This window comes from Mauremys reevesii, linkage group 1, assembly GCF_016161935.1.
Source record: "Mauremys reevesii isolate NIE-2019 linkage group 1, ASM1616193v1, whole genome shotgun sequence".
Lineage (NCBI taxonomy): Eukaryota > Metazoa > Chordata > Testudines > Geoemydidae > Mauremys > Mauremys reevesii.
This window is the reverse complement of record NC_052623.1, coordinates 252819951-252845327: the sequence shown is the minus strand read 5'-3', so window position 1 is coordinate 252845327 and position 25377 is coordinate 252819951. Positions and strand designations below refer to the sequence as shown.

Here is a 25377-nt window from a genome sequence, read left to right as displayed (position 1 = left end):
GAGGGGAGAATTCCCAATGCAGAGCGCTAATGCATTTCTGGCACCTAGGGGCTATCGAGTTCAGGCAGACATTCCAAACTGTAACACGAGGTGAGATGAAATCCCTCTGCTCCAGGGCTTCTGTGCAGTGTTGGCTTTGCCTCTCAGGTGTTTATGGGACCCCTTCACGTGGGTACCTAAGCATATCTAGCTGGGGTGGGGGAGTGAGGATGATTACTGATGACAGCGCTGTGGGCACCTTGTTCTTGCTCCTTCTGCTTCTTCTTCTCCAGCTTTCTCTCCTTAACGCTTCGGAGGTTGGCCTTCCCAATGCCGCCAGCCTGGCGGATGGACTCCAGGAGAGTGGCCCGGCCAGTTGAAGGATTCACAACTTCCTTTGGAGCCCCCTGGACTGGAGCTGCAGGGATGCAGAAAGGAGTCAGCCCAGAGGAACCGACACCATCTGATGTGTCAGCAACTAAAAAGTAACAGCAGGCACTCTACGTGCTGCTGCTTTAGCTAAACCTAAACCCTAAACCACCTGCCTGGGTGTGAAACCTGAGAGAGTGAAGAGCGGTGGCACCTCATCACGTGCCCTTTCCAAGTCGCCGGGAGATGACGCAGTGTATAGAATGCAGGGAAGCCTTTAAAATAAATCGATGAATACTGTGGGCTGTGCAGGGTGCTGCCAGATGAAGGGCTTTGAGCTAGAATCCTGCCCCGCACCCTCATATTCTGTCCCTTGATCCCAAACTGACCATCTGACACCGTTCTCCAGAGAGCCTTCTGCCCTACAGGGGAACAGCACTCACTGGCTCTCCAGGAAGACCTGCCCTGCCCTGCCCTGCCCAGTTAGCAACACAGGGATTGCCAGAATGGATCAGAGCGATCCATCTAATCTGGGGCCCCCATCTCCAGCAGTGGCCAGTACGAAATGCTCCAGAGGAAGGAGCAGTGTAACCCCAAACTAATTCAACCATTTCATAGCCTGAAAGCAGAAACACTGCTGCTTCCCTGGGTTTGGAGGCAGCTTTTTTGCATTGCTCCTGTTTTAAGAAATTCACTTCCTTGTGGGACCAAGAGAAAACAGCCCGGACCTTATCAAAGGGACACTGTAAGAGATAGGGTTTTTGTGACAAATGTTTGTATCAAACTAAAGCCAATAGAAAGGTCCATGAAGATTTTAAGCTATTCAATTCTATAAAATTAAGTGAGGATGAGTAGAAAGTATTTGCACCCAAAGCATAGCTGCATCTTGCTAATGCATAAGAACCTTCAGAGGAGATTCCCTAGTAAACCAATACTATCCAGAACAGTAAAACTGATTAATCTTGCTTCCATTGCCCCTGCGGGGAGAGATGCAGAAAGGGGAGAGACTACCAAGGGAAAAGGAAAGGAGAATGACCGTTATTTCCATTCTAACTAAGCTGAAGTTGTTAGTTACAGAGTAGAAGGGTGCATATCTTCATAGTGTCCTATTAAGTGATAGGGCTTTTAATAGCTATAGTGCTGCACAAACGGTTTGTTATAGCTTATACTCCACACTGCTATATTAAACCAGGGTGCCTAAAGAGGGCTGCACTGGTAGCTTGCAAGAAACCAGAGGACCACACTCAGTTTAAACTGGAGCACATGTCCACTCATTCAATACAGAAGTGTGGACAGCAGAGACTACAGCTCCCAGCACGCAGTGCACTCCATTGATGATCATGTGAACATCCACTATTGCAGGGGTTCTCAACCTTTTTCTTTCTGAGCCCACCCCCACCTCCCCATGCTATAAAAGTTCCATGGCCCGTCTGTGCCGAAAAACTGTTTTTCTGCATATAAACATCAGGGCCAGCGTTAGGGGGTAGTAAGCAGGGCAGTTGCCTGGGCCTCACTCCACAGGGGACCCTGTGAAGCCAAGTTGATCAGGCTTCAGCGTGCTGGCCCTGCTTGGTGGACCCCCGAAACCTGTGCCCTGCCCCACAGTGGGCCCCAGAGCTCTGGTTGAGAACCACTGCACTATTAGATCGAGTCTCTCTGCAGCCTATGCTTGGGTACCAAGGTCTACTCAGCCTACTCTCCTGGGGCTGGCTGTTCAAGCCAATGGGCCGCAGTGACGGTCCCATTTGCAGATTGAAGGATTCTGCACCGGGGAGGAAGCAGCCAGCATGCCACTGAATTTTCATCGTTGCTTGTAAGGAGAGAAGAGCCATTGGAAAAGCTGGCCCAAGCCTTGGGGTTGCCATGGAAAAGCTGGCCCAGGGAAAAGGGCGGGGCCAAGTTGCAAGGTTAGATCCTGCCAACTAACAAGCCATAGCAAAAGCTCAGTCCTTACCTGCAGACGTTGCACTGCTGCTCTCCTCGCTGGCTGGCTGTTTGGAACGGGAGGCAGGCTGGGGCAGAGGAGGGGGTGGGGGAGCACTAATTGGTATCACAGGGGGTGGAGGAGGCGGAGGTGGGGGCGGGGGCACTAGTACACCATCTTGAAGACCTGAAATGTTAAAGGGAGAAGTGTGAAGAGTCACCAAGGGACATTACCTGCTAAGACACTATCCCCGCAGCGCGCGCGGCTGCTCAGAGCCCTCCCCCACGACAGTACCACCACTAACAATCCTCAGCACTTTGTGCGGCCGGAACGGGCAGCATTAGCCCTGCTGTTATAGAGGGGGACAGGGAGCAGGGCTCCAGAGCCAGCCCATGGCATCAGGGGGCTCTTCCCCCATTTGCCATGTGTAGTCAGGGTGGCACTACCTACCAGTTTCTCATCACAACAAGGCTGACCGGCTGCCAGCAAAAGACAAGTGCTTACACGCTCCTGTCCTTCCCAGCCGGGCAGGAGGGAGGGGCTGACATTTTTTGCCACAGGTTGTGCAGCAAAAGGCCAGGGGCACACTCATTGTCTGTGGGGGGAGGGAAGGCGCTAGATTTGGCCCACGCACATGAAGCTGGCCAAGAAAGTCAAGGACTCCTCCAGCTTTAATCCTGCTGGGGCCTCTAACAAGGTCCTCACCAGGGTCCACGCAGAAGTCAGTGCTGGGGAGAAGTCACAATCCCTGCCTCTGAGGCCTGCCACGGGGCAAGTCTGCATCTGCAAATACTTATTTGCTCACAACTCCTTTCCCTGTTTATCCATCTCCGCCTCATCCTAGCGGCCTTCCCGCCACCGCCTAGATGAGCCCCAGACAAAGGGAGTTGAAATACCTGGCCTGAAGTTCTCCACGGACTCGGTGTTGAAGGTGGGTAGCTCTGGGATAGCGCTGCTGGGTGCCGAGGGTGCAATGCCAGGCCCCAGGTCTGCGCTGTACATGAGATCAGCAGCGATGCCAGGCAGGTCTGGCAGGTAGGACGGCACGTCTATCTCAGGCACCTGACCCAGATCGGGTACGTAGAAGTAATTTTCAGCTACCTGGAAGACAGAAATACATAGGGTACATGGGCGTCTGGAGACTGTTTTCCCTTAGAAAAGCCAGTAACTGCGGGAAGGGAAGCAGCCTGCAGACAGTGGCATGTGGGCTGCCGTCAGCTCTCCTGGTGGCTCTCACTAAGGGGCCATCACCAGGTTTCAGAGCCCTGAACATCTACTCGGCTATTTTTAGCTCTGCAGCCCAAACCCCACAAGCCCAAGTCCTCTGAGACTCAGTGCCACGGGTTTTTCTTTGCACTGTAGATGTACTCTTCCTGGCAGATCCTCAGCACTCTACATAGATATTTCATCAGCTCAGTCTGCACTCTGGGATAACAGCATCCCTGGTGTTACTCCAGTGTCAAATGTGTGCGCTAAAAGCAACTTGCAAAGGGGCAAAAAGTGGGTTTGTGCCCTTTCTTGCTCCATTCTGGAGGGGTGTCTGCGTGTTGGTGTCCGTGTTCCTTCAAAGGGTTATTTCCATCAGAAATTCTGGTCCTGTTCAGGCTAGAAGATGATGGACAACTGATGAAACAATGGCACTGCAAGGGCTAACGATGAAGCTGAGTTGTTCAGCAGGGAAAGGGTTTTCTTTAGACATGTTGTTAGTTTCTTTTGCTTCCACTCAAACTCCAGTGACGAACATGCATTTTAGAGAAGGGAAGTTTGAGTTGAAGATTTAACACCGCCATCTCTTCAATTATGGCCTCCAGAGCTCACAATAAACCTCCCAGAAACCCTCCGAAGCTGCCAGGGAAGATTGGACTTTACATTCCTTTTTCTTCGATGGAAAAAACCCAAGCAGGAAAGAGTTAACACGCTTCCTGGTCTCCAGGCCTCAAAAAGGGCACAACACAATTCTTTCTATTTCCTTGGCAGGTTCCCTTTACTTAAGATGCCAGAAGAGAGAGATTCAAACACCAGCCCGTCTGCAGAGGGATGCAGACTTGCTACCCTCTCAGTGGCAGAAGAGACCCTGCCCCATTCGTTGCCTCTTTCCCCTCCCATTGACTGACACCGGGGTCAAGAGCAGCTCAGCACCACCATCACGGGGCACTGTCAGCTGGCGTGGGCTGCTCTCCGTGGCTGGACTTTTCTCCACACTTGGGCTGAGCGCAGCCCTGCTCAAGGGATTGCTCCACACGAGAGGGGATAAAGAACTCAGCTAGATTAGTCTGAGGGCATTATCTGAAATCTCTGACAACATACCAGTGCTGTGATTACCCGCCTCCAGCTAACAGGCTGCTCCTTCCATCAGCCCTGTCTCCTGCTGTGCCACGGGCACTTCATATTAAAGAGATAACAGTCCTGTCAGGCTTTCCCAATGGGGTGAAACGCAGGGTATTTGAACAGCCAATAATTTTTTAAGAGCCTAGCGCTCCTTTGGTAGTTCCCAAGCATCACACTGCAGCCACTTTCCACCTGAGGGTGGGGGAAACTGCTCCTCCTAACACCTTCCCCTCGGGACCAGAAAGAGGGACTCAGAATAGCTCCTGCTTTTCTCCAGCTCAAATAAAACTGCCATTACTCCACATGCCTGCCACAAACCCCTTCTGCAGCTCAGGCTCTGAGCAGGCCAGTGCAGGAGGGAGAGATGTGATATCGGGGGAGCCAGCCCTGCACCAGAGGAGGCCACATCAGCGCTGTCACTACCCAACCCGCCAAATCTCCATAGAGCCTGGAGAAACACAACCCTCAGACATAGGTGGTGAGTTATATGGGCCCGTGGTGCCCGTGCTCCACCAATATTCAGGAACGTGGGCCCAACTCCATCAATGTTTGGGCTTATATTTTCAGAGCCATCCCATCCATAGGATGGACCTGGGCAACCACCCTGGGCCCCACACTTTGGGGGGCCCTGCGCTTCTGGGAGACGCGGGGTCCAGGGCGGCCTGGGGGACAACCAGGGGGCCTGGCGCTGGCAGCAGTGACTGACCTGGCCCCAATCCGCCCCGCTCTGCTCTGCCTCTTCCCACCCCTGCTCTGCTCTGCTCCCGCCCCCACTTCACCCGTTCCCCCAAACCCCCATCCTGCCTCTTCCTGGCCCTGCTCCGCACCCACCCCACCTCTTCCCATCCCTGCTCTGTCCCCTCCCAGCCCCATTCCAGCCCTTCCCCCGGCCTGCACCCCAGTTCTTTCCGCCTTCTGTCCCCTCCCCCAGGCGATGCTGGGAGCTGGCAGGGCAGGGTGGGGTGGGGACCAGGTCGCTCACTGCTGCCGGCGCCAGGCCCTCTGCTAACCCCCAAGGCCGCCCTGGACTCCACATCCCTCTGAATCACAGGGCCTCCCAAAGCGCAAAGCCTGGGGCAGTTTCCCTGGCCCATCCGATGGATGGGATGGCTCCATTTGGACCCATTCTGGGCACCACCAAAATTATACAAACCTGGCACCCATGCCCTCAAGTGTAGAATTCTCATTGCATCCACCAAGTCCAGCAAGGACTATACACGCAAACCCTAATGAGGTTACTAAGGCAGGTGAAATGCCCCACTGCCCATCACCCAAGATCTTCCTTCTGGGCCATTCCCCCCGTCAACTCCTGCACCTACAAAAAACAGCTCTCCTCTAGTGGATGAGCACGGTGCTGTCTGCAGCATGGCGTCCCTTCGCTCAGCAAGTACAGCCCCACCCGCTGCTGCATCTCACCTGCCGATCCAGCTGCCCCCTTTTGGTGATGGAGAGGGGTGCATCAAAGAGCTTCTCCTCAGTGTCTGTTCCCAGAGTCACATGGGTCTTGGTCACCGCTCCCGCCAGAGGATCCAGGAAGACATACTTCTTGTACCTGGGGATGGAGAAATCCTCAGTGGTTCTAGCTCAGGGAACAGCCAGAGGAAGGGACCAGGCGTTAAGGGGTGACGAAACAGCTTCCTGATGTCCCAGTCAATACTACCTCCACTCAGCTACATCGCCCACAGGTGTGCCCCCTCCCTTCTTCACCGCCCCATCCTGACCTCGCACTCTGCAGGCTAGTGCAGGGTGAACCTGAACACCTGTCACTACCATCTGGAGTCCACCAAGCTTCTCTCCCCTTGCCCACCACACACCATGTTATGGGGACAGCAGTTACACCACTGTCTAGAGCAGGGCATGCCTAGCATGCCAATCTGTGCTGGACACACTGTGAGAGGGAGGAAGAAAGCCAGGAAGGAGAACATCAAGAGCCCCAGGAGCAGAGAGGGAAGTACTGTCCAAAGCAGATGAAAGATCAAGGAGGATAAGCACCATGGGGGCGTCCTTAGATTTGACCAGGAGAAGACCTCCTTGACAAGCACTGTTCCACTCAAGGAGAACAGGAGAAACAAGGACTGCAAGGGACTGATTCAGTCAGGGAGGAAGTTGAAGTAGTGAGAATGAAGTGACCATTCAAGTTTAGGCAAAGAGGTGGAGGGAGATGTGGCAGTAGCTGGATAAGCAAACGAGACAGAGGGAAGGACAGGGAACAGAGAAAATATTCAGGTGCTGGGCAAGTAATGATGGAGGAGAGGAGAAGTGTCCAGGGGCACATGCTGGGTCAGATGTTGACAGTAACAAACAGCTCTGACTCAGAGTGGGGTGAGGAAGAAAGGATGTTGGCTGGAGGTTGCTATTCAGGGGAATCAACCCACCAGCCCCTCAGTGCAAGAGCATCTCCCCAGATAAAGTGGCAGGCCGCGGTGGGGAGGCAGCACATCAGAGGCCAGGCGGTGGCAGCAGAGCTGCTTGGTGCTACTCCAACACTCACAGGTTCTCGGTGGTGTTGAACAACAGCAGGGAGCTAAGGGAGCTGATGTTCCTTGGGAGGCTGCCAAGACCTTCTTCTGCATCATCCTCCTGATGAACTTTTGTGGTCACACACACTGGGAAGTACTTGAGCTTCTCCTGCAATGAAATAAACATGTGGCAATACAGTGGGAATGCGTGGCACCTCTGGTGGCCTTCTCCATTATCCACATGCTACCGCTGCTGCTCCACATAGTCACCCTGCTATGTTACCCTTCTTCACACCAGGCAGGACACCGGCTCCATGTCCAACAGACATGGTCATGTTTCAGAAGAGAAGCCACAGCAGTGCCTTTAAGATGTTGTACACAAATCACCTGGACCTGAATTTCTGTGGCAAGCACCTCTTATGGACTGAGCCCCACAGCCCTTCCATTAACCTACCGTATCCTGTGCAATGCCTCCTCCTGAGAGGGGCTGGGATTGGAGTGATTGTGCATGTCCACACAGCCAGCGCTCCTACATCAGTATCTACAGCGCCTCCCTCTGGGACTGACCTGTCAATTCTGCCACCTTCAGCTCTCCTCCTACTGAGACGCCCCCGCCCCGGGTGCGGGGAGAGAAAGGCACGCATGCCAGCACCAACTAAGAGGGCAGGCGGGAGAGGGTGAGCGGAGGGAAGAGTGTGAGAGCCAGATGGATTTACAAAGCCCAGGAGATTTGCAGGACTTTTCAACTCCAGTGAACCAAAATCTCCTCTCTCTCAGCTCTACAGCTTCATACATAATGTATAGAACTCCCTTTAGAAAGGGAGTTATTTCATCTGAACGACTTCACTTTTAAAGAACGTGGGAATTGCCATCTCAGATCAGACCAATGCCTGATGCTGTGGGGAAGATGTACAACCTCCATAATGTACTTAGGTGAACTGTACTATACATAGATCAGATGGGACTACAAGATCATCTGCTCTGACCTCCTGTATATCACATACCGTACCACAGGGGAGGGGAAGGGCTATTGCTTCCTGGGCCCAGTTGCTGACCAGCTTAAGAGGCCACAGGTCTACTGGACTGAGCACAGGACTTAGAACAAGGAACTTGTGTTCCACATCTGCCTCTGGCTTGGCCAGTTCACTTAACCCCTGTCAGTTTCTCTTAGCTATAAAATGGGCACAGCCCTTGTCTCACAGGGATGAAGCGATGAACCCTCAAACCAGAAGTGATTTGTACAATCAAGTCAATTAGCCAGATTCATATTTTCACTGTTCACATATTTAAAGTGACCACAACCATGCGGCATGGGCCATTAGCAGCAAATAAAAAAAGCCTGATGTAAATTGTTCTTCAGTGACTGTACAAGTGGAGATTCAAAAGAGATTCAGAAATAAAGTTCCATTTGGTCATTAATATTCATTTCCTAATGTTTAATTTTTAAGCATCATGGAATCCTGACGTCTTCGGTAGAACTGCTCACACACTAAGCTCTCAAGCAATGTATTTTTTAAAACTTCCCTTTTGTAAATTTCAATTAGCACTGGAAGGGTGGGTGTCGCTTATTGGGTGGAGTGAGAAATCAACCATTACTCACATTTACTTATTAAAAAGTCTAATCCTTCTAAGGCATTTATAAAAAGTACAAAGCATGACTATTCCCCTGAAGTATGAGGCTTTATATAGTCCTTGTAATTTTTGTGCTACTTAAAGTAACTGCAAATGACACTTTTATACAAAGATCTAATCTTATTTTGAAATTTATAATATCTACCTCAGTAATATCCTGCAACTGCGATTTCCACAGGTGAAACCACATCATAATTTTTTTTCTTGTAACTGTTTTAAAAGGACTGATGCTGCAATATGCTCAGCATACTCCACTCACTGAAATCAGTGGGAGTCTAGGGCACTAAACATTTAGCAGAACAGGCAGCTCAGGACCTGGCAGGATCAGGGCCCTACATTTGCTGTCTTTCAATTTACTCTCTTCCTAAATAGCCAAAAGTTCAAATATATTAACCTATAACAGGACTTCATCTCTCACTCTCCAGTTACCAAGTTTCATTAATACTATGGTGACCAAATGTCCCGTTTTTATCATAGAATCATAGAAGATTAGGGTTGGACGAGACCTCAGGAGGTCATCTAGTCCAACCCCTTGCTCAAAGCAGGACAAATCCCCAAATAAATCATCCCAGCCTGCGCTTTGTCAAGCTGGGCCTTAAAAACCTCTAAGGATGGAGATTCCACCACCTCCCTAGGTAACCCATTCCAGTGCTTCACCATCCTCCTTGTGAAAGGACAGTCCTGTTTTTTGGGGACTTTTTCTTATGTAGGTGCCTATTACCCTCCACCCCCTGTCCCGTTTTTTCACAGTTGCTATCTGGTCACCCTATTAATACTGTCTCCTGTTAGGGACTTTAGGGAGTCTAAGTAAGTTACATACAAAAACATACAGTAAAAGAATATTATTTCGGTTACAAATTCAAGCACTTGAAAGTCAGGAAATGCCATAGTCATTGTTATCTGTGCAACCTTGATTGGCCTCCCCATGTGCCCATAGTGTGCACTGGATGGGGCAGGGTCCCACTGAAAAACAATGTGCTCATGTAATTCATGACTATAGCATGCATATGCACTAGTGGGCCATATTAAACTGGTGCGGGCAACGGTAGTTCTGGCATTTCTGCTGCGCACTTGTTAAATCTTCAAACAGGCACCTTCGTGCCTTCTCCCATACTGCCCCACATGTGTTGTAGGTGGCCCCTATAAACATCTGCAAAGCTACCTCATTGTCCACCTTCAAATCCCACCTCAAAACTCTCTTTTGCACACCAGCAGCCTGACCATCACATTTTTTTGTAGGCATCACAGCAAAAACGAATGGAAGTTCTGCCTCATTGAGTCCTTATACTCCCTCATCAGTCAGTATCCATCTTTTGTCTATTGTCAGCTCCCTGGGGACCAGCCTTTCTTTGTGTTCTGTGTCTGTGCAGCACCTAGCACAATGGGCTCCTGGTCCATGACTGGAGCTCCTGAGGGGGTCACAGTACCACAAATAATAAATAAGTTTTGGTGATGGTGACGGCAGCAAAAGGCACCCGGGGCTTTCCTGCAATACAGCAGATATGAAGCCCAGTCAGGGAAGGCCCCGCCAGCTACTCTCAGCATGTAACGCACAGCAATGGGCCTCGTCACATATGACAATGGGCAAGGAGGCCGCCGCTGAAAGCCTGGAATAACTGAGGAGGGCATAAATACCAATATGAGACTTTCCTTTGTCATGTCTCATTACTGCGAGAGCCTCAGTCTCGCTCCCCAGCTGCAAACAGCCACACACAAGCCGGATCCCTGGAACGAACTCAGCACTCTGACTATACTGAGCCGTACACAGCGTGCCAGCTGCCACTTGGCCCAGACCCCTCCTGTCATTAATAAACCAACAGCCACCTGGCAACACAGCACTAGGCCTCTCTGCCCACCCCCCATCCAGCCCTCCAGGGAGCTTCCCCAGGAGGCAGCTAGACAAGGCCAGGGATGGGGCTAGCTGGCGAAGTCAGGCCCTGAGGTGGGTGAGTGGGCAGAAGCCAGCAATGCAGAAGGGTCAGCAGTCACAAAGGAGGGCGCAAGGGCTGGGAGCTAGAGGTAGCCCAGTGCAGGGGAAGAGGGCCAGTGAGGCACTACCGGAGCGTAACGTGTGTGCACACGTACCCTGGGGGTTGGTCCTGGAAAGTAAAGAAAGAAATCAGAAAGGTGCAATGTAGGAAAGCGGGTGCAGAGAGGCAGCACAGAGCAGGGAAAAGGAAGGCACTGCAGACGGCTGTGAGGTGGCGGTGGAAAGAGAGGGCAGACAGACGGAGCCGCCATGGGGAAGCTGACATAGACGTACAGCATACATGGTAATAAATGATTGGGATTAGGTGGCTCGGATGTCATTCCCAGGCCAGAGAGGCACTGCCCCTCCCTGACAAAGTGCAGATGGCACATGGGGACATAGACTGGCAGCTGCTTCTTTGGCTCTGGAAGCGAGGGAGGGAGAAAGTCTTGCATGTCCCTTACTGAGATACAGCTCCTCAGCAGGCTCTGACCTCTAGTCAGCAGGACTCAAAGCAGTCTCTGCCCAGGGGCCATCAGCAGCTTTCACACAACTGCTACTCTGAAGCCACAACAAGGGAAGCACAAGCCCAGCTTGGGTGAGCTATCAGCTGCCTGCCCAGCCAGCAGCTCCACTTCCCTGGGAAGTTCTGAGGACTGGCTGAAATATTCATGCTGCTTTGCAGGAAGAGGCTTCAACTCCTTTTAAGTTCAGGAAAGTTTATAGCACTGAATTATTCAGGGACAGCTTTATTTTTGGGCTGAGACACACGAGGAAGAGAAAGAAGAGGAAAGTACTTCCAAGGGGAGAAGAGGAGACAGGCAGGCCATTCGTCTGGTTTTAAATCAGACTGTCCTGCTTTTCTGAGGTTTGTTCCCCATCCAGTATTGAGACAAGAGCAGTTATGTCCGGACACCCTGACGAAGAGAGCGCCACTGCACCCCACCAGCATGACGTCGTGTGCACAAGAGGTCATGCTGGCAGGGGTGATGTGCTCTTCAAAATGGCGCCTCCTGGGTGGTGAGGTCACTCTGAGAGGGGTGGGGTCACACTGGCGGGGGTTCCCGAAAGTACTGGGAAGTCTGATATTATGGGAATGTGTGAGCAGCCACCCTAGGAAGGGAGTTGCTGGGCTAATCCCTACCCTGCAGGGATCAGCACTGGATAAAATTCCCAGCATCGTGCATTAGCCATCTCCTCAGAGAGCAGCACAGAGTTATTCTTCCTCTCCTTGGGGTGTTCGAGCTCTAACAGCTTCAGAACCGCCAGGCAACACCTCCCTCTAAGCCACTTTGTTGGCTATCCCACAGGCCCCCACTCACAGGCTGCCCTCCCCTCACCACCACAGGATCACAGCACAGAGGGGAATGTCATGGAGATCTTGGGTCATTTGCCAATAGCTACACATCTAAGCTTAGCCTTTAATAGCATCACTGGTTACAGGCATTGCCTGCTCCCATAATACCAGTAGTGATGACAGAGGCCTCAGCTGACAGAGACTCCCATTGTACTAGGTGCTGTACTAACAGCACAAGAAAGTCCCTGCCAAGAGGAGCTTACAGTCTAATAGACAAGCATGGGAGGGGAAGGAACTTACTCAGTGTCACCCAGCAGGTCAGTGGCAGAATTGAGAATAAAACCCAGGTCTCTTGACTCCCAGCCCAGTGCCGTAATCACTAGACCATGCTGCCTCCTTAGAAGAGGAGATCTCTTCCCCTCTTTCTCCTCCACACAGACTCACATATACGACACTTCCCTCTTCTCCTTCACATAATTACTGTGTAATAAAGAACTATGATCTGACAAACTGATCCTGAAAGCTCCCCCGATCCTCCCAGACCATCAGCCCATGCAGGTCCCAACCACCCTGGCTCTCCCCTGCCCTGTGTCACACAACAAAACACACTCAGGAGAGTCGGCAGCTGCTGTCAATGCCACTGCAGGAAACAATCAGGTTGCTCAAACCAAATAAGAAAATGGAAACACAGGTGGCAAGGTGAGTAGCTATGGCCTGCGCTAAGAGTGCCAGAGTCCGGAGAGGGGACCCAACAGCCTCCCACGCAGAGCACACCCAGCCAGTAACCACCACTGAGGGGCCAGGAAAGTCTTCCACTGGCACAATCCTCACACGTTCCACAAGCTTTGGAACATGCTCCCACGTGTCTTGTCAAGTCAGGTGGAAAACAGACCAGACCCTTTGCCTATGCCCATCCCCAAATTTCTCCCATATACCCATATGCCTTCAGCCCCTAGTAACAAGTCCCCTCCAGCCCTCATCCCCCTCCAACTGCATACCCATTCACCCAGGGGGCCTCCCCTCTCGACTCTCTTACCTGCAGGGATTTTTCATCCAGCGGTCTGTATTTGCTCTGAATCTTGTGCCTCGGCCGTTTCTGTGTGGCTGGATCCTCTGCACCAGCGAAAATGGAGCTGTACTCCTGCAGCCGCTCTGGGGCAGGGTACTTGGCACTGGAAAACACCTGCCGGGAGAGGAAGAAACTAAAAATCCTATCGGCAGAGCATTCCAGCATCCCAGAAACAATCAACACAATGGGGCTGGGAGATGGGCAATAGGACAGGGATTTTCCACACGGTTCTGTTTGGATACCAAGATTGGCAGGGGTTGAATGTGAGATGCTACAATAGCAGCTTCCAACTGGATGAACAAGGTGTAAGGGGTTAAAGATGGTGAAGATGCAATTCTCACTAACAAGAACGTGTCCTGGGTTCCTCAGCAAAATGGGATTTTGAGAGAGCCAAGAGAGTGGAAATGGAGGGGGTGACCTTTTCTTGAGAGACTCCTTCCTATTCAAGGCCAGAAATATGTGGGTCTGAGAGAAGAGACATACCATGTGAAGGGGTGGTCATGTCAGGGCGGGAGTTCATACCATAGCTCTCATCCAGTGGGCAGACCTGCCAAGATAGAGGGACTCTGACTGGAGAGCCCATGTGTGTCAGATTACCTGTACTGCTAGTGAATTCACATCCAGAGACTAGAAAGTGAGTGGGAAGAGACCCGGTGGACAACTGTGCAGCCTACAAAGGCGGCTGTGAAAAGCACCCACTACCTTAATCGCCTTCTTGCTGCCCTTTATCTTCTCAATCTTAGCCTGAGCCAGTGAGACTCTCTCTCCGATTGCCTGCAGCTGCATCCGGCTGGCCTCCACCCGCTGGGAGATTCTGAGGGGTAAACACATTCCCCTAGGGTAAGAATCCAGGATCCAGAGACACTTCTGCAAAAGCAAGTACCCCCACATGCTCAGGCCGGAGGGGGAAGGACATGGCTCTCGGCAGACTGCACTTTGCGGCAGGGTAAGTTTAGCACTGGTGAAACATGCTGGCCTGACAGCTCTAGAGATTTAAGTCCTTCATTTTTCTGCAAACAGGTATAGCCAGAGCAGCGCTCCCCTCACTGCTGACTGACCCAAATGGAAAAAGGCCAGGGGAAGCAGGAACAACCAGGCTGGTGAATCCTGGCCCTCTGCTGAGACTGCTATCAAGAGGTCCAATTGGTATCAACTGCTGAGTGGTTTTTTATTATTAAAATCCTTTAATAAAAGGGAAGGAAGCATGGCATAGTGGCTAAAGCACTAGACTAGGACTCCAGAGACCTGGGCTCTAGTGCTAGCTCTGCCACTTGCCTACGGGATGACCTTGTGGAAATCACTACCCCACTCTGTGCCTCAGTTTCTCCATTTATAAAATGGGGATAATGATACCAACCTCCTTTGGAATATCAGTACCACTACCTAGCTCTTACAGTGCTTTTCATTAGGCATTTTCAAAAGCATTACAAAGATATCAGTCTCAAAGTGCTTTAAGTTCTATGGATGAAAAGCACCACATGAGAGCTAGGCACTATTTATTATTAAGCACCAGTGTGCTCGGCACTGTACAATACACAAGTGATACAGTTCCTGTCCCAAAGATCTTACAATATGACATGGTCACCTGACCACTAGGAACAGGACTGAGACCATCACCTTATTTCAGATTGGCAATTCCTATGACTGCTGAATTTGAATTAATATGCAAACTAGAAACCATTAATTTAGGCTTGAATAGAAACTGGGAATGGCTGGGCCATTACACTAATGTTAAGCATCCTCACACCTTCTTGTGAATTGTCTGAAATGGGCCATCTTGATTATCACTACAAAAGTTTTTTTTTTCTCCTGCTGATAATTGTTCATCTTAATTAATTAGCCTCCTAGAGTTGGTAGGGCAACTCCCACCTTTTCATGTTCTCTGTATGTGTATCTCTCTCCTTACTATATGTTCCATTCTATGCATCCGATGAAGTGGGCTGTAGCCCATGAAAGCTTAGGCTCAAATAAATGTGTTAGTCTCTAAGGTGCCACAAGTACTCCTGTTCTTTTTATGACTATGTAGTGGCTTTATGGTACAAGCCCAATGGCCAGATTCATTCCCTTCCTACCACCCACCCTTCCTTTCCACTGAGTGGTCCCAGTTAATTTATACGCTGATGGCTCCTCTGAGCAGTTCAAGTTGCTCCTTTAAGTGTGCATTACAAAGTATTTGTCTTCACTGAATTTTGTCTGTCATAGCATTACCCAATTGCCTAACTTTGCTACGTCCTTCAGAAGCTCTTCACAATCTCTCTAGTCTTTATTATCTTCAACATTTGTCTCACCAGCAAATTTTGCTACTCACTGTTCACCTCTTTCAGATCCTTAATAAGAGTATTGATTAACACTGTTCCTAGTACGGATCCTGGGGGCACCTCACTATTAACCTCCTTTGATGATGAAAATTGACCGTTTATTTCTGCTTCGCTTTCCTCTCTCACCAGCTTAAAATCCATGATGTGACTTTATCTTTCACCCGAGACTACTTAGTTTCCTTAGCAGCCTCCTGAGAGGGACTTTGTCAAAGGCTTTTTGAAAGTTCAAATATAACGTATTGATTCTCCTTGTGCCACTATTCTGTTAGTTCCCTCACAGAATCCTGATAGGCTGAGGCAGCGCAAGTTTCTCGCAGACGCTGTATTGATTTGTCCGTTTCGTGTGTCCCTATCTGCAAGCAGAACGAACGGCTGCCTGAGCTCATGTTTCAGACCCACAGCAGCAGTCTCTTCTCTTCACATTTGACCATCTCCTCTTCATTCACTCACCTTCCTCCCACTTCTCCTTATCACCCCTTCTCCATCCCACGTCCTGCTCCTCACTGAGCGATGCAGACTGATTGGAGGGAGAGTAGTTGAGTCCCTTTCCCCACTGCCTGCAGCTGTGAGAAGAGGTGCCCTTGAGCACTGCCATGGCACGGGAAGCAACTAGGGAAAGGGAAGCCCCAGAGCATCCCCCTCCTGCTAGTCAACAGCCCTGAAAGCAGCCCAGGGAAGAGGAGCCTTATGGCTAATGTGGTGGACTTGGACTTTGAGTCCAGAGACTTGGGGTCTATTCTGGCTCTGCCAAACACTCCCTGTATGGCCTAGGAGGACACGTCTGTGCTCTCTGCTCCTCCCTATAGAATGGGGATGACAGCACTTCCCTACCTCAGAGTTGTTGCAAGGATTAATACATCAGAGACTGTGAGGGGCTCAACTACTATGGTGAGGAGAACAATATAATAGCAGAGCTAGCTAGAGCCCTGGAGTGCTACCCTCTACCCTCCCAGCTGGCAGCTCCATGGGATGCCTGCACAGGTGCATGGCTTAAACAGAGACTCCAGGTCATCAGACAGGAATGATTTATTGTCTCCACAACCTGGGCCAGATTCTAAGAGGCCTGGAGGTGACTTTATCCCACTACCAATTCCCCACCTTTTCATTGCTTTTAAAACATTTAGATGGTGGGAAGCAGGTTCTTTCCTCAATAATCTGAGTTTTACAGACATTGATTTTCCACCTCGCCATGTTTTACAGGAGTGGAGATTCCCATAGCTCCATTTCCTTCCCTGGCCTGCATTCCAGCATCATGAAAGTCACATAGCTCAAAGAAGTACTTTATGATGGTCAACATGTCAGTATTTGTTTCCTGTTGGCACAACAGAAACAGTGGCTATATTTCTCTCCCAAGTAAGCCACATATGACTAGTACAACTATTGCACACAAACAGTGGTCAGAGAGCAGGAAAGAGAGAAGAGAAGAAAGCACCTCTCCGCCAAAGCACTTTACAAGCCCTACTTATATAAGAATCACTGAAATGTAGCCATCTCTAGATGGATTATATATGGCAGCTGGTGCACAACTTACTATCACAACTAGGACAGGAAGTAAAGATGAAAACTGCATGCAAAGGAAATATGGAGTTTGTTTTTAAAAAATAATGATCACAAGTTATCAGGGCCTCTGTCTCAAATCCCATCTAAAGACAGCACTTGGAGACAGCAAGCCCTCCCCTGGAGAAGTTGCTGAATACCAACTCAAATATAAGAGTATGCTGTACTGAATCACCAATGATATTCCCTGAAGCACCTTGCATTTTCCTTTGTGATCTCCCATCCCAGGATTTACCAGGCCTAATCCTGCTGAGTTTGGCAGATCTGACAAAAGCTTAGCCTGCAGTGGTATGGCTAGAGGCACCTATTACAGGAGCAGTACATACAATCCTCAGGAATTAATCTATTTCTTGCTGAGCAAGGGAAGTATAAAAAAATGATTGTCACCTCAATTCGACTAATGTACTGAATACCCATCACATGTGTAGGGACCTAGAAGTTACACTACACTACAATGTTCTGAGTTTAAATTTCAAGTTACACTGATATATATAAGTTTAAAGAAAGCTCAGTGTTCTCCCTAAGAAAGACTGTACTGTACAGGTATCCATTGAAAAACACATACAAAAGTAAGACTCCCACTAAAGAACTCTCTGGAAGCTTCAACCTTTCTATTGCAGTGATACGAGAGCTCACTTCCGGGAGGCGGCCATACGCATGTGAAAAGGCAGGACATTTGACAGGCTGGAGAGCTCTTCCATTCGTTTCCGGGGGCAAAGTGCTCTACTCTGAGGGCTGTGTTAGGTAAGTTTTAGCCATGTATTTAAAATGGAGGGGTAAGCGTAAGGTTTTATTTTTTTTAAAAAGGTAGCTGCGGGTCTGGGATTGGTCCATGTAAACAGAATGCACCATCTGAACCTTAAACAGCAGACAGTGCTATTCATATTTAAACGGATTGTGCTCGTATTAGTCACTGCTGTTTGTTAGTGATCTTGCTCTCAGTACTCCGTTCTGCCTGAGACGCTCCCTTCTTGGTTTCAATGTCACTTTGGAGCTCCAGAGAGGAGCATGCAAGCAGCAAGATCTATCCCCCTACTCTTATGGAGCCTCCACGTGCAGGGTCTGAGCAAGTGTCTGAGCAAGGCATGTGACCACATCACCCATATTTAAGTACAGATCCTAGCTCAAAACCAGAATAACCATACCCCCACACCCAAAAACAGTTGTCTTAGGGGAGGTAGTACAGGTTTTTCTAATGGATTAGTTTTAAATCCAGATTTAGAATCCAGATGGGTTTTAAACCCATCCTTTCAACTGCCACAGCTTCACTAGATACACACACCACTCCACGTTCAAAGCCCTCCAGCTATCTAGCACAGATCTCATCTGTTCCTGCACCCAACTTGCTCCTTTAAGCTCTTTTCTGTCAGAGGTGAACTCCTTGCTCCTGCCACACCAGATGATGGGAATACTCCATCCCATCTCACCTATCCCCATCTCACCTATCCCCATCCCTTTCAAAACCCACCTCTTTGACACTGCTTACAGCCAGTGAGTCAATGGCCAGTTTCTCCACAACAGCACTTCCTGTGCATCCACTCGTATCCTTATTGGGAGATCCTCAACACTGAGCTTTTAGAATTGTAACTCTTTTTTCATACATCCCCCTCCAATGGGGAGAGGATTTGAAGCATCAGACAGCAGTCACTGCTACAGGCAGGACATTAGACTCAATGGACCAATAGTCTAATCCAGCACTGGCAAAAATCCTATTTCCTATGAAAGTGACTCTGGACAGGACAATCATAAACCAACAGTCCCTGAAGCCAAAGCCTGTGTGATTTATATGGGATTAGAGGGGATCAGAGATGGACCAGATGTGAAGGAAGGTGCTTCCAAAAAGCATGTCTCAATGCCAACTTTTGAACTAGAAAAGATACAAAAGCAGGACAGAGGACTTTCAAGACACACCCCATAGTAAAACAGCCTGAGGAAAAACTTTATTAGGCTTTGTCTACGCTACGCACCTTTTAGCAACATGGCTATGTTGCTATAGCCATGCCGCTAAAAGGTGCGCAGTGCCGCTGTTTGTTGGCGGGAGAGAGCTCTCCGGCCAGCAAAAAACTTCCACCCCCAACAAGCGGCAGTAGCTAAAGCGCTGTTCACACCGGCGCTTTTCCTTGACTAAAATTTTGTCTTTGGTGTGTGTGTGTGTTTTAACACCTCTGAACGACAAAAGTTTTGTCATTCAGTTGCAAGTGCAGACAAAGCCTTAGGTTCAGCTATATGTGGGATGGGTCAAGGCAGAGAAGGGTGATTCACAATCAGTAACTAGGTCCTGGACAGATTCAATGGGTAAGAGGTCACCCAAAGAGGGGAAGAGAGACCAGAAATATGGGGAAGTTAGACAAATACGGAGGATTATCAGAAATGCAAAGAGAGGCTGTGAATAGATCTCCCTGGAATACCAAGCAACTCCAATTTTATATCTGAAGCACAAAAGTAAGCGATCAGCCAAGGAGAAAGAACATTACGGAATGGAATGAGAAATGAGGGTGCACACGAGGATAAAGCAGCTGAAGTATTAAATGACTTTTCCCTAAAAATGTACTGTATATACAAGGGACAAGCCAGCCTCTGGCTCCGTGTCAGCTTGAGCTGCAGTCCTGGGCACTCACACTGAGTGACTCCATGAGTGGCAGCACAGAGCTCCATGGAGGGGAAGGGGATACTAGCAGAGTTATCCAATCAGTTACATGCACTTGTCAGGTTAACGCTACAAGCCCTTGGCTTTTTCAGGAGTTCCAACATTTACCAAAAGTTTTTGTAAGGTAATAAAACGGGAAGGCCCTGCTTAAATTACCCTTCTCAGTGGGAGGGCGGGTTAGAGGCAAAGGTTAGAAGCAGTAGCTCCTGGTTCAGTGCATCCTGAATTTTATAACAACTGCATGACTCTGGAAGAGGCCCTGAAGGGGTGAACAGAGTGTTAGCCAGAGCAAAGAGGGGAGCACTACATGGCCTGGAGGAAGAAGTAAGTAGAACAAAATGCTGCTGCCTTGGCCAATATACAGTCAATGGGATTTTGTCTTCACACTGTGCCCAAGATACACCTGTGGAACAAGGATCCCAATTCTGAAGTGACAGTAAACTTTCCTCCACAGAAGAGTCTAGATGAGGAGGAGCTCAAGGTGCGAGGGCCAGTTAGATGCTGCTGGGGGCCTAACAGGTGGGCGGGGGGAGTGCTTGGGTCCCGCTGTGGATGAGCTGAGCAGCTCCACTGGAAGGGTTGTGGGGGCAGATGGGGAGCCCATCCTTGCTGCAAACTTTAAAGGAGATATGATGGGGGTGTCACACTGAAGTTTTATTTAGGGCAGTAGATTGGCTTGAGCAAGCTCTGCACCTAGGGATTGAAGTGTGCGTAAAGCCTTAATACTTCTGGGTGTTGGGCAGGACACCCTTTTACAGATTGATAAATGAGCACAGAGAGATTAAGCACCCCATGTCATGCAGTAATCCATGGCAGAGTCACAAATAGATTCTAGGACACCTGACAAGCAATCCCACACTCTAACCTCTAATCACTCTGCCACGCCAGCCAGCATTTCCATGTAACAGTGGAGGAATGGGCAAGAGAAAAAAGCTGCAAAGACACTTACAATTTATGGTTGTTCAGGGAAGCATTCAGAGTCCATTAAAAATACCAATTCCCCTCAAAAGTCTGAAAGGCAGTGAATAAGAGTTTTCACCAGAAAGTCAAATAAGTTAAATCACTCAGTTAAAGAAAAAAAAATGTAGCTTGTTTGCCTTCTGCTCTCTTTCTCCTTCACATTTAAGCAGCTTTTTAGAGTCTTTTTTCATGTCTGAGTAAGTGTAATCAAAACCTGTCATCTAGCACCATCCTTGACAGAATGAAATTCTAAGTGAGATAACGTAATCAGCATTTCTTCCTCCAGTAAGGGGTTGGTTATTACCCTAATTAATGTTTATCACACTTTGATTACTCCTTGAGCCTGATTTGCAGGTGTCTAAGTGTTAGCATATAGTCCCATTTCTCTAGAGCCCAAACTTCCTTTCAGAGCTCACACAGATCAGAACTGCGAGATTACATGCAGCAGGATCTTGTGTGCATTACATTACACAGAGTATGTTTTCACTCTCAAAAATAATTCACGTAGCTGAAGTTGCGTAACGTAGATCAACAACTCACCCCCCCCAGTGTAGACCAGGCCTAAATGAAACTCCAGGCTACCACAATTTTGTCCTATTCACAGCCCACCACTAAGGATCTTCCCCTCCCAGGGCTCGACCCCACACACATCAGCAGCTATAAATTTACTGTTGCAATCAGGGTTCCAGTGGTATTTCCCAATACATCCTGGGGAGAAATTCCTTTTCAATCTCAAATCTGACAGTTTGGTTAATCCTGTGCACACACGAATCAGAATCCTTTGTTAAGCACCTTAAGCCTAGTCTACATCAGGTTTAGCATTTCTCATCAGTGGTGCCCAGGGTGTTAAGCACTAGTGTTTTCATAACTAGCACATCCACGGGGAGCCGCATACTGTGCTAACAACGGAGGGAAATCTAGTGTAGACACACCCTAGAGGAAGGGCTATTTCATGGCTGGAGTCCAAGGAGTCCAGGACTCACGGGTTTAATTCCTGGCTCTGCTACAGACATTCTACATGACTTCAGGCATGTGGTTCTTTGCTGCAGTTTCCCCCATGTAAAAAAGGATAATATTTACCTCACAGGTATATTAGACTTCATTCATTAACACGTTTAGATCCTCCAGTTGAAAGATACCAGACATGATGGGCCAATTGTTCAATACAGTCTGGTGCAAATCTTATGATCCCATGACAGGTTATTATTTCTTATGAGTAGCACCTAGGGGCCCCATTGTGCTAGGTGCTGTACTGACAGCAAACTTTTCCATGCACGTACAAAAATAAAAAAAGATAACCCGTGTTCAAAGCACTAGCCATTCTGCTCCCCCTACCTCCAAATTCTAGTACGTGGAATCTTCTTCTCCCTGGGACAGAACGCCACATGCTGATCACCCTCTGAGGAAAAAGGCCTCTCTGTCTATTTAATCTAATAATGGTTTGAATTTCACTGCTTTTCATCCCAGCAGCTCAAAGCAATTCCCAAATGTTAAATAAGCCTCAATACCTCTGACACAAACGAGCAGAGTTACATGCCCCCAGTCGAAAAGCCAGGCTATGATCGTCAGCAATAGAACCCCAGCAATTCTGATTTCCAGGCTCTTGTTCTAGCCACTATTTAGCTTGAGCTTTCTTTTTGTTACGTTCCCACAGGTGGCCACATGTTTTCCAGCTGCAGCTTACTTGTAATGGTTTGACTAAATCTGAACCCCCCCACCCCACTTTTTTTTTAAAGTACTTCTGCACTGCAATGCATCTCTCCTACACCTACTTCTTTTTCCAGACTAAATAATAGTAAATAGAGAGAAAAAGTGGGTGAGGTAATATTCAGTATCCTGGGAGGGACATGGCTATAACAACAGTGCACAGAGTAAATAAATAGCAAGATTTTCCATAGGCTTAAGCTTATTCACCCCTCCCCCCCATTCTCTGGACCAAAGATGTAACCCCCTTCAGATGTCCTCAAACTGGGGTCTCACCAATGAACTCCTTTGCTTTATTTATGGTATTCTCCCACCCTTTGATGGAGTGTGTGATCAAACAGCACTTTCTTTGCATGGTACTGATAAGCTGAAGCCCTCAACACTTTGCCAGTCAATATAGCTATCAGAAGATGGTCCTGGTATGAACACTAACTCCTGTAAGTCTAAGTGTATAATTTAAATGCCATCCTTCATAAAAACACTGATTCATCCATGTATAACTAAAGTTAGCTTGTTCAGGAGGAGACAAGCCCGAGTCAGAGAAAGGGCCTGCCATGGCAAAGCAGCCTATCCCACAAGCACAGAGCTTGTAACCTGCACTGTGTAAGGGCTTGTCTACACTGGCACTTTACAGCACTGCAACTTTCTTGCTCAGGGATGTGAAAAAACACACCCCGAGTGCAACAAGTTTCAGTACTGTAAAGCGCCAGTGTAGACAGTGCACCAGCGCTGGGGGCCGTGCTCCCAGCACTGGTAGCTGTGCCCCTTGTGGAGGTGGGTTTTTTAGAAGGCTGGGAGAGCTCTTTAACATTGCCAGTGCAGACTAGCCCTAAGAGAAACACAGACAGTTTTGCCAGAGCAGCTCGGGCTTTCTTCTCCCACTTGTTTCTGTCCCCTTTCAACTTGCACCTTCTAATGAGGGCCAGTCATTTTGTCTTTCCCTCCCGCACAGTTTGGATGCCAGCAGGTTTGGTAAGTGGGCCAGCTGGGCTTTTAAAGAGTTGCCCATCATCATGGTATCCAAGTCCTTGTTCTTCCTGGTGACGTGTTCACTTCTTTCTATGTATTTGCTGTAGTAATTAACCCCTCTTACAAATTCATTGTATCAATCTAAATCAGTCTCTACTCCTCCCTGCCCTACCGTTCCAAGTTTTTCTGACAACATTTTTCTAGCTGTTTTTGTTCTGGTGCCAGAGATCTTCATGACTATCTTGTGATCACTACTGCCAATTAGTTCTTAAATGTCAAGATCCCTCATCATTTTTTCCAGGATTTGTAAGTCCAGCAGCACCAGAAAATATCCTCTCCCAATAACTCAAAGCCCCTGCTTGACAGGTTATCAGTTCATTCCTGCTGCCAGTTTATCACTGTCTCTAAAAAAAAAAAAAACACAACACCTTGACTGACATGTTCCTTTCCTCATCTGTGCTTCTAATTTCAGCTCCCAGTTCTATCTCAAAAGGTTAACTCTAGCAGCAAAGGCTTGGTAACAAGCCTACTTGTACCCAAGTATTTCTCCAACTTTTCTGTATTGCAAATGAACATTCCTTCAGATAGGCTCATCTTCTACCCTCCAGCTGTGACCCCAACACCTCCCCTGAGGAGATCACAGTGCTTGCTTACGCACTCGGGGGGTTATGTTTAGTTGCCCACGAAAAACCTTTGACACCCTGTGGAGAACATGGGAAATGTCTGTATTGTTTTTATGAAAAAATGTGTGACTGTCTCCCCCACTCACTTTTGTACTGTTACCTAGTGGGAACGAAAGGGTTCATTTCTTTCATGGATTAGGGGAATAAGAGATGGGTATCTGTCACATAGTTTTCATACCAACCCAGACATGCCTATCAACAACTGTCAACATGTGAATGGAGCTACCTTGGAAAGGCAAGGGATGACCGCTGACTGGACATTAACTTCTAATACCAGGCAAGGGAGACAAAATGCGTGAACACCAAGGATGCGGGCTGCCCCATGTAGTGAGGTGATAGGATCCAGGACCAGTGAGGAAGGCAGGCCACCTTCTGCAAGCAGGGAGTCTACCTTTCAGACCAAGGCAAAGAAGGGCCCACCGAACCGAAAAAAGAAGAGGCTAGCAAGCTACGAGAGAGCCATGCATGAACATTTTACTCTACCATTCTAACCCTGTGACCCTAAAATAGTATGTTCCAAGTGACTAATATATGCTGTCTTGTTTTGAAATGGCTGTCCTATGTCACTGCAAACATCTGTTTGTTGTACAGCTTCCAAAAAGGCTAAGACCCCAACAGGGGTTCACGGTCTTTGGGACCAGTGGAAGGAGCCACCGTGAGAAACACAAATACTGAAGCCAGCAAGCCAATCTCAGAGTGGTGGGGCCATCGGGCTCACCACTGAAAAAAGTTGGGGCCTAGGGTTTACATTAAGAAGATGATACTCCACCAGAGAGACTGTATAAACATCAGAGGCAGAGCACACTCTGTTGAACAACAACACACCCCTAGAATGAATCTCAGACTGGGTTCCACTGAGCAGAATTGTCACTGCTTGAACAGACAGATGCTCCATCATTCTGATTCAAACAGCTCATGGCTCTCCAGTGACCCAGTTTGAGAACAACTATAGACAGGTAATCTTCTTTACCTCTGTGCAATGAAAGGCCCCACCTTTTGAATAAATCTGTCCCAAGTAATGACTTCCTTAAAATGAAAGTGTATTGTAGACAAATCATTAAGAATGGTATTATGGGATTCCATCTTTCTTGCATCTCCTTGATACCTGCTCAAATTTGCTCAGTGCACAGAAGTTTTTCTAAGTACCATCCCCACAAATGCAACCTGGGCTCTGACAGACATACTGGCTTCTCTCCTTGTGGCACATCACAGTCAATAACAAAGGTTCTGCTGGACAAACTATGTCCTATGTAACAGCCATCCAACCCCACAGGCAGATAATAAATAATAATAATTTATGGAGATATACCTATCTCATAGAACTGGAAGGGACCCTGAAAGGTCATCGAGTCCAGCCCGCTGCCTTCACTAGCAGGACCAAGTGCTGATTTTGCCCCAGATCCCTAAGTGGCCCCCTCAAGGATTGAACTCACAACCTGTGCAGTAGGCACAAGTATAACGAAGGGCATGATTTGGCCTGCAAAATCTTTGACTGACCATGCCTCAGAAAGAA

General features: G+C 48.6%; 1 protein-coding gene across 7 annotated transcripts in view; it reads right to left on the bottom strand.

Moving 5' to 3' along the window:
• WASHC1 (WASH complex subunit 1) overlaps positions 1–25377 on the bottom strand; it is a 74097-nt gene that overhangs the window by 3738 nt on the left and 44982 nt on the right. For all 7 annotated transcript variants that reach the window (XM_039547538.1, XM_039547511.1, XM_039547522.1 and 4 more), the window contains 7 exons: positions 13729–13840; positions 12994–13140; positions 7092–7228; positions 6017–6152; positions 3169–3373; positions 2303–2458; positions 239–397 (listed from right to left, as the gene is read on the bottom strand). In XM_039547538.1, the coding sequence (XP_039403472.1) occupies positions 239–397; positions 2303–2458; positions 3169–3373; positions 6017–6152; positions 7092–7228; positions 12994–13140; positions 13729–13840 (1052 nt within the window). The remainder of the gene's footprint in view (positions 1–238; positions 398–2302; positions 2459–3168; positions 3374–6016; positions 6153–7091; positions 7229–12993; positions 13141–13728; positions 13841–25377) is intronic.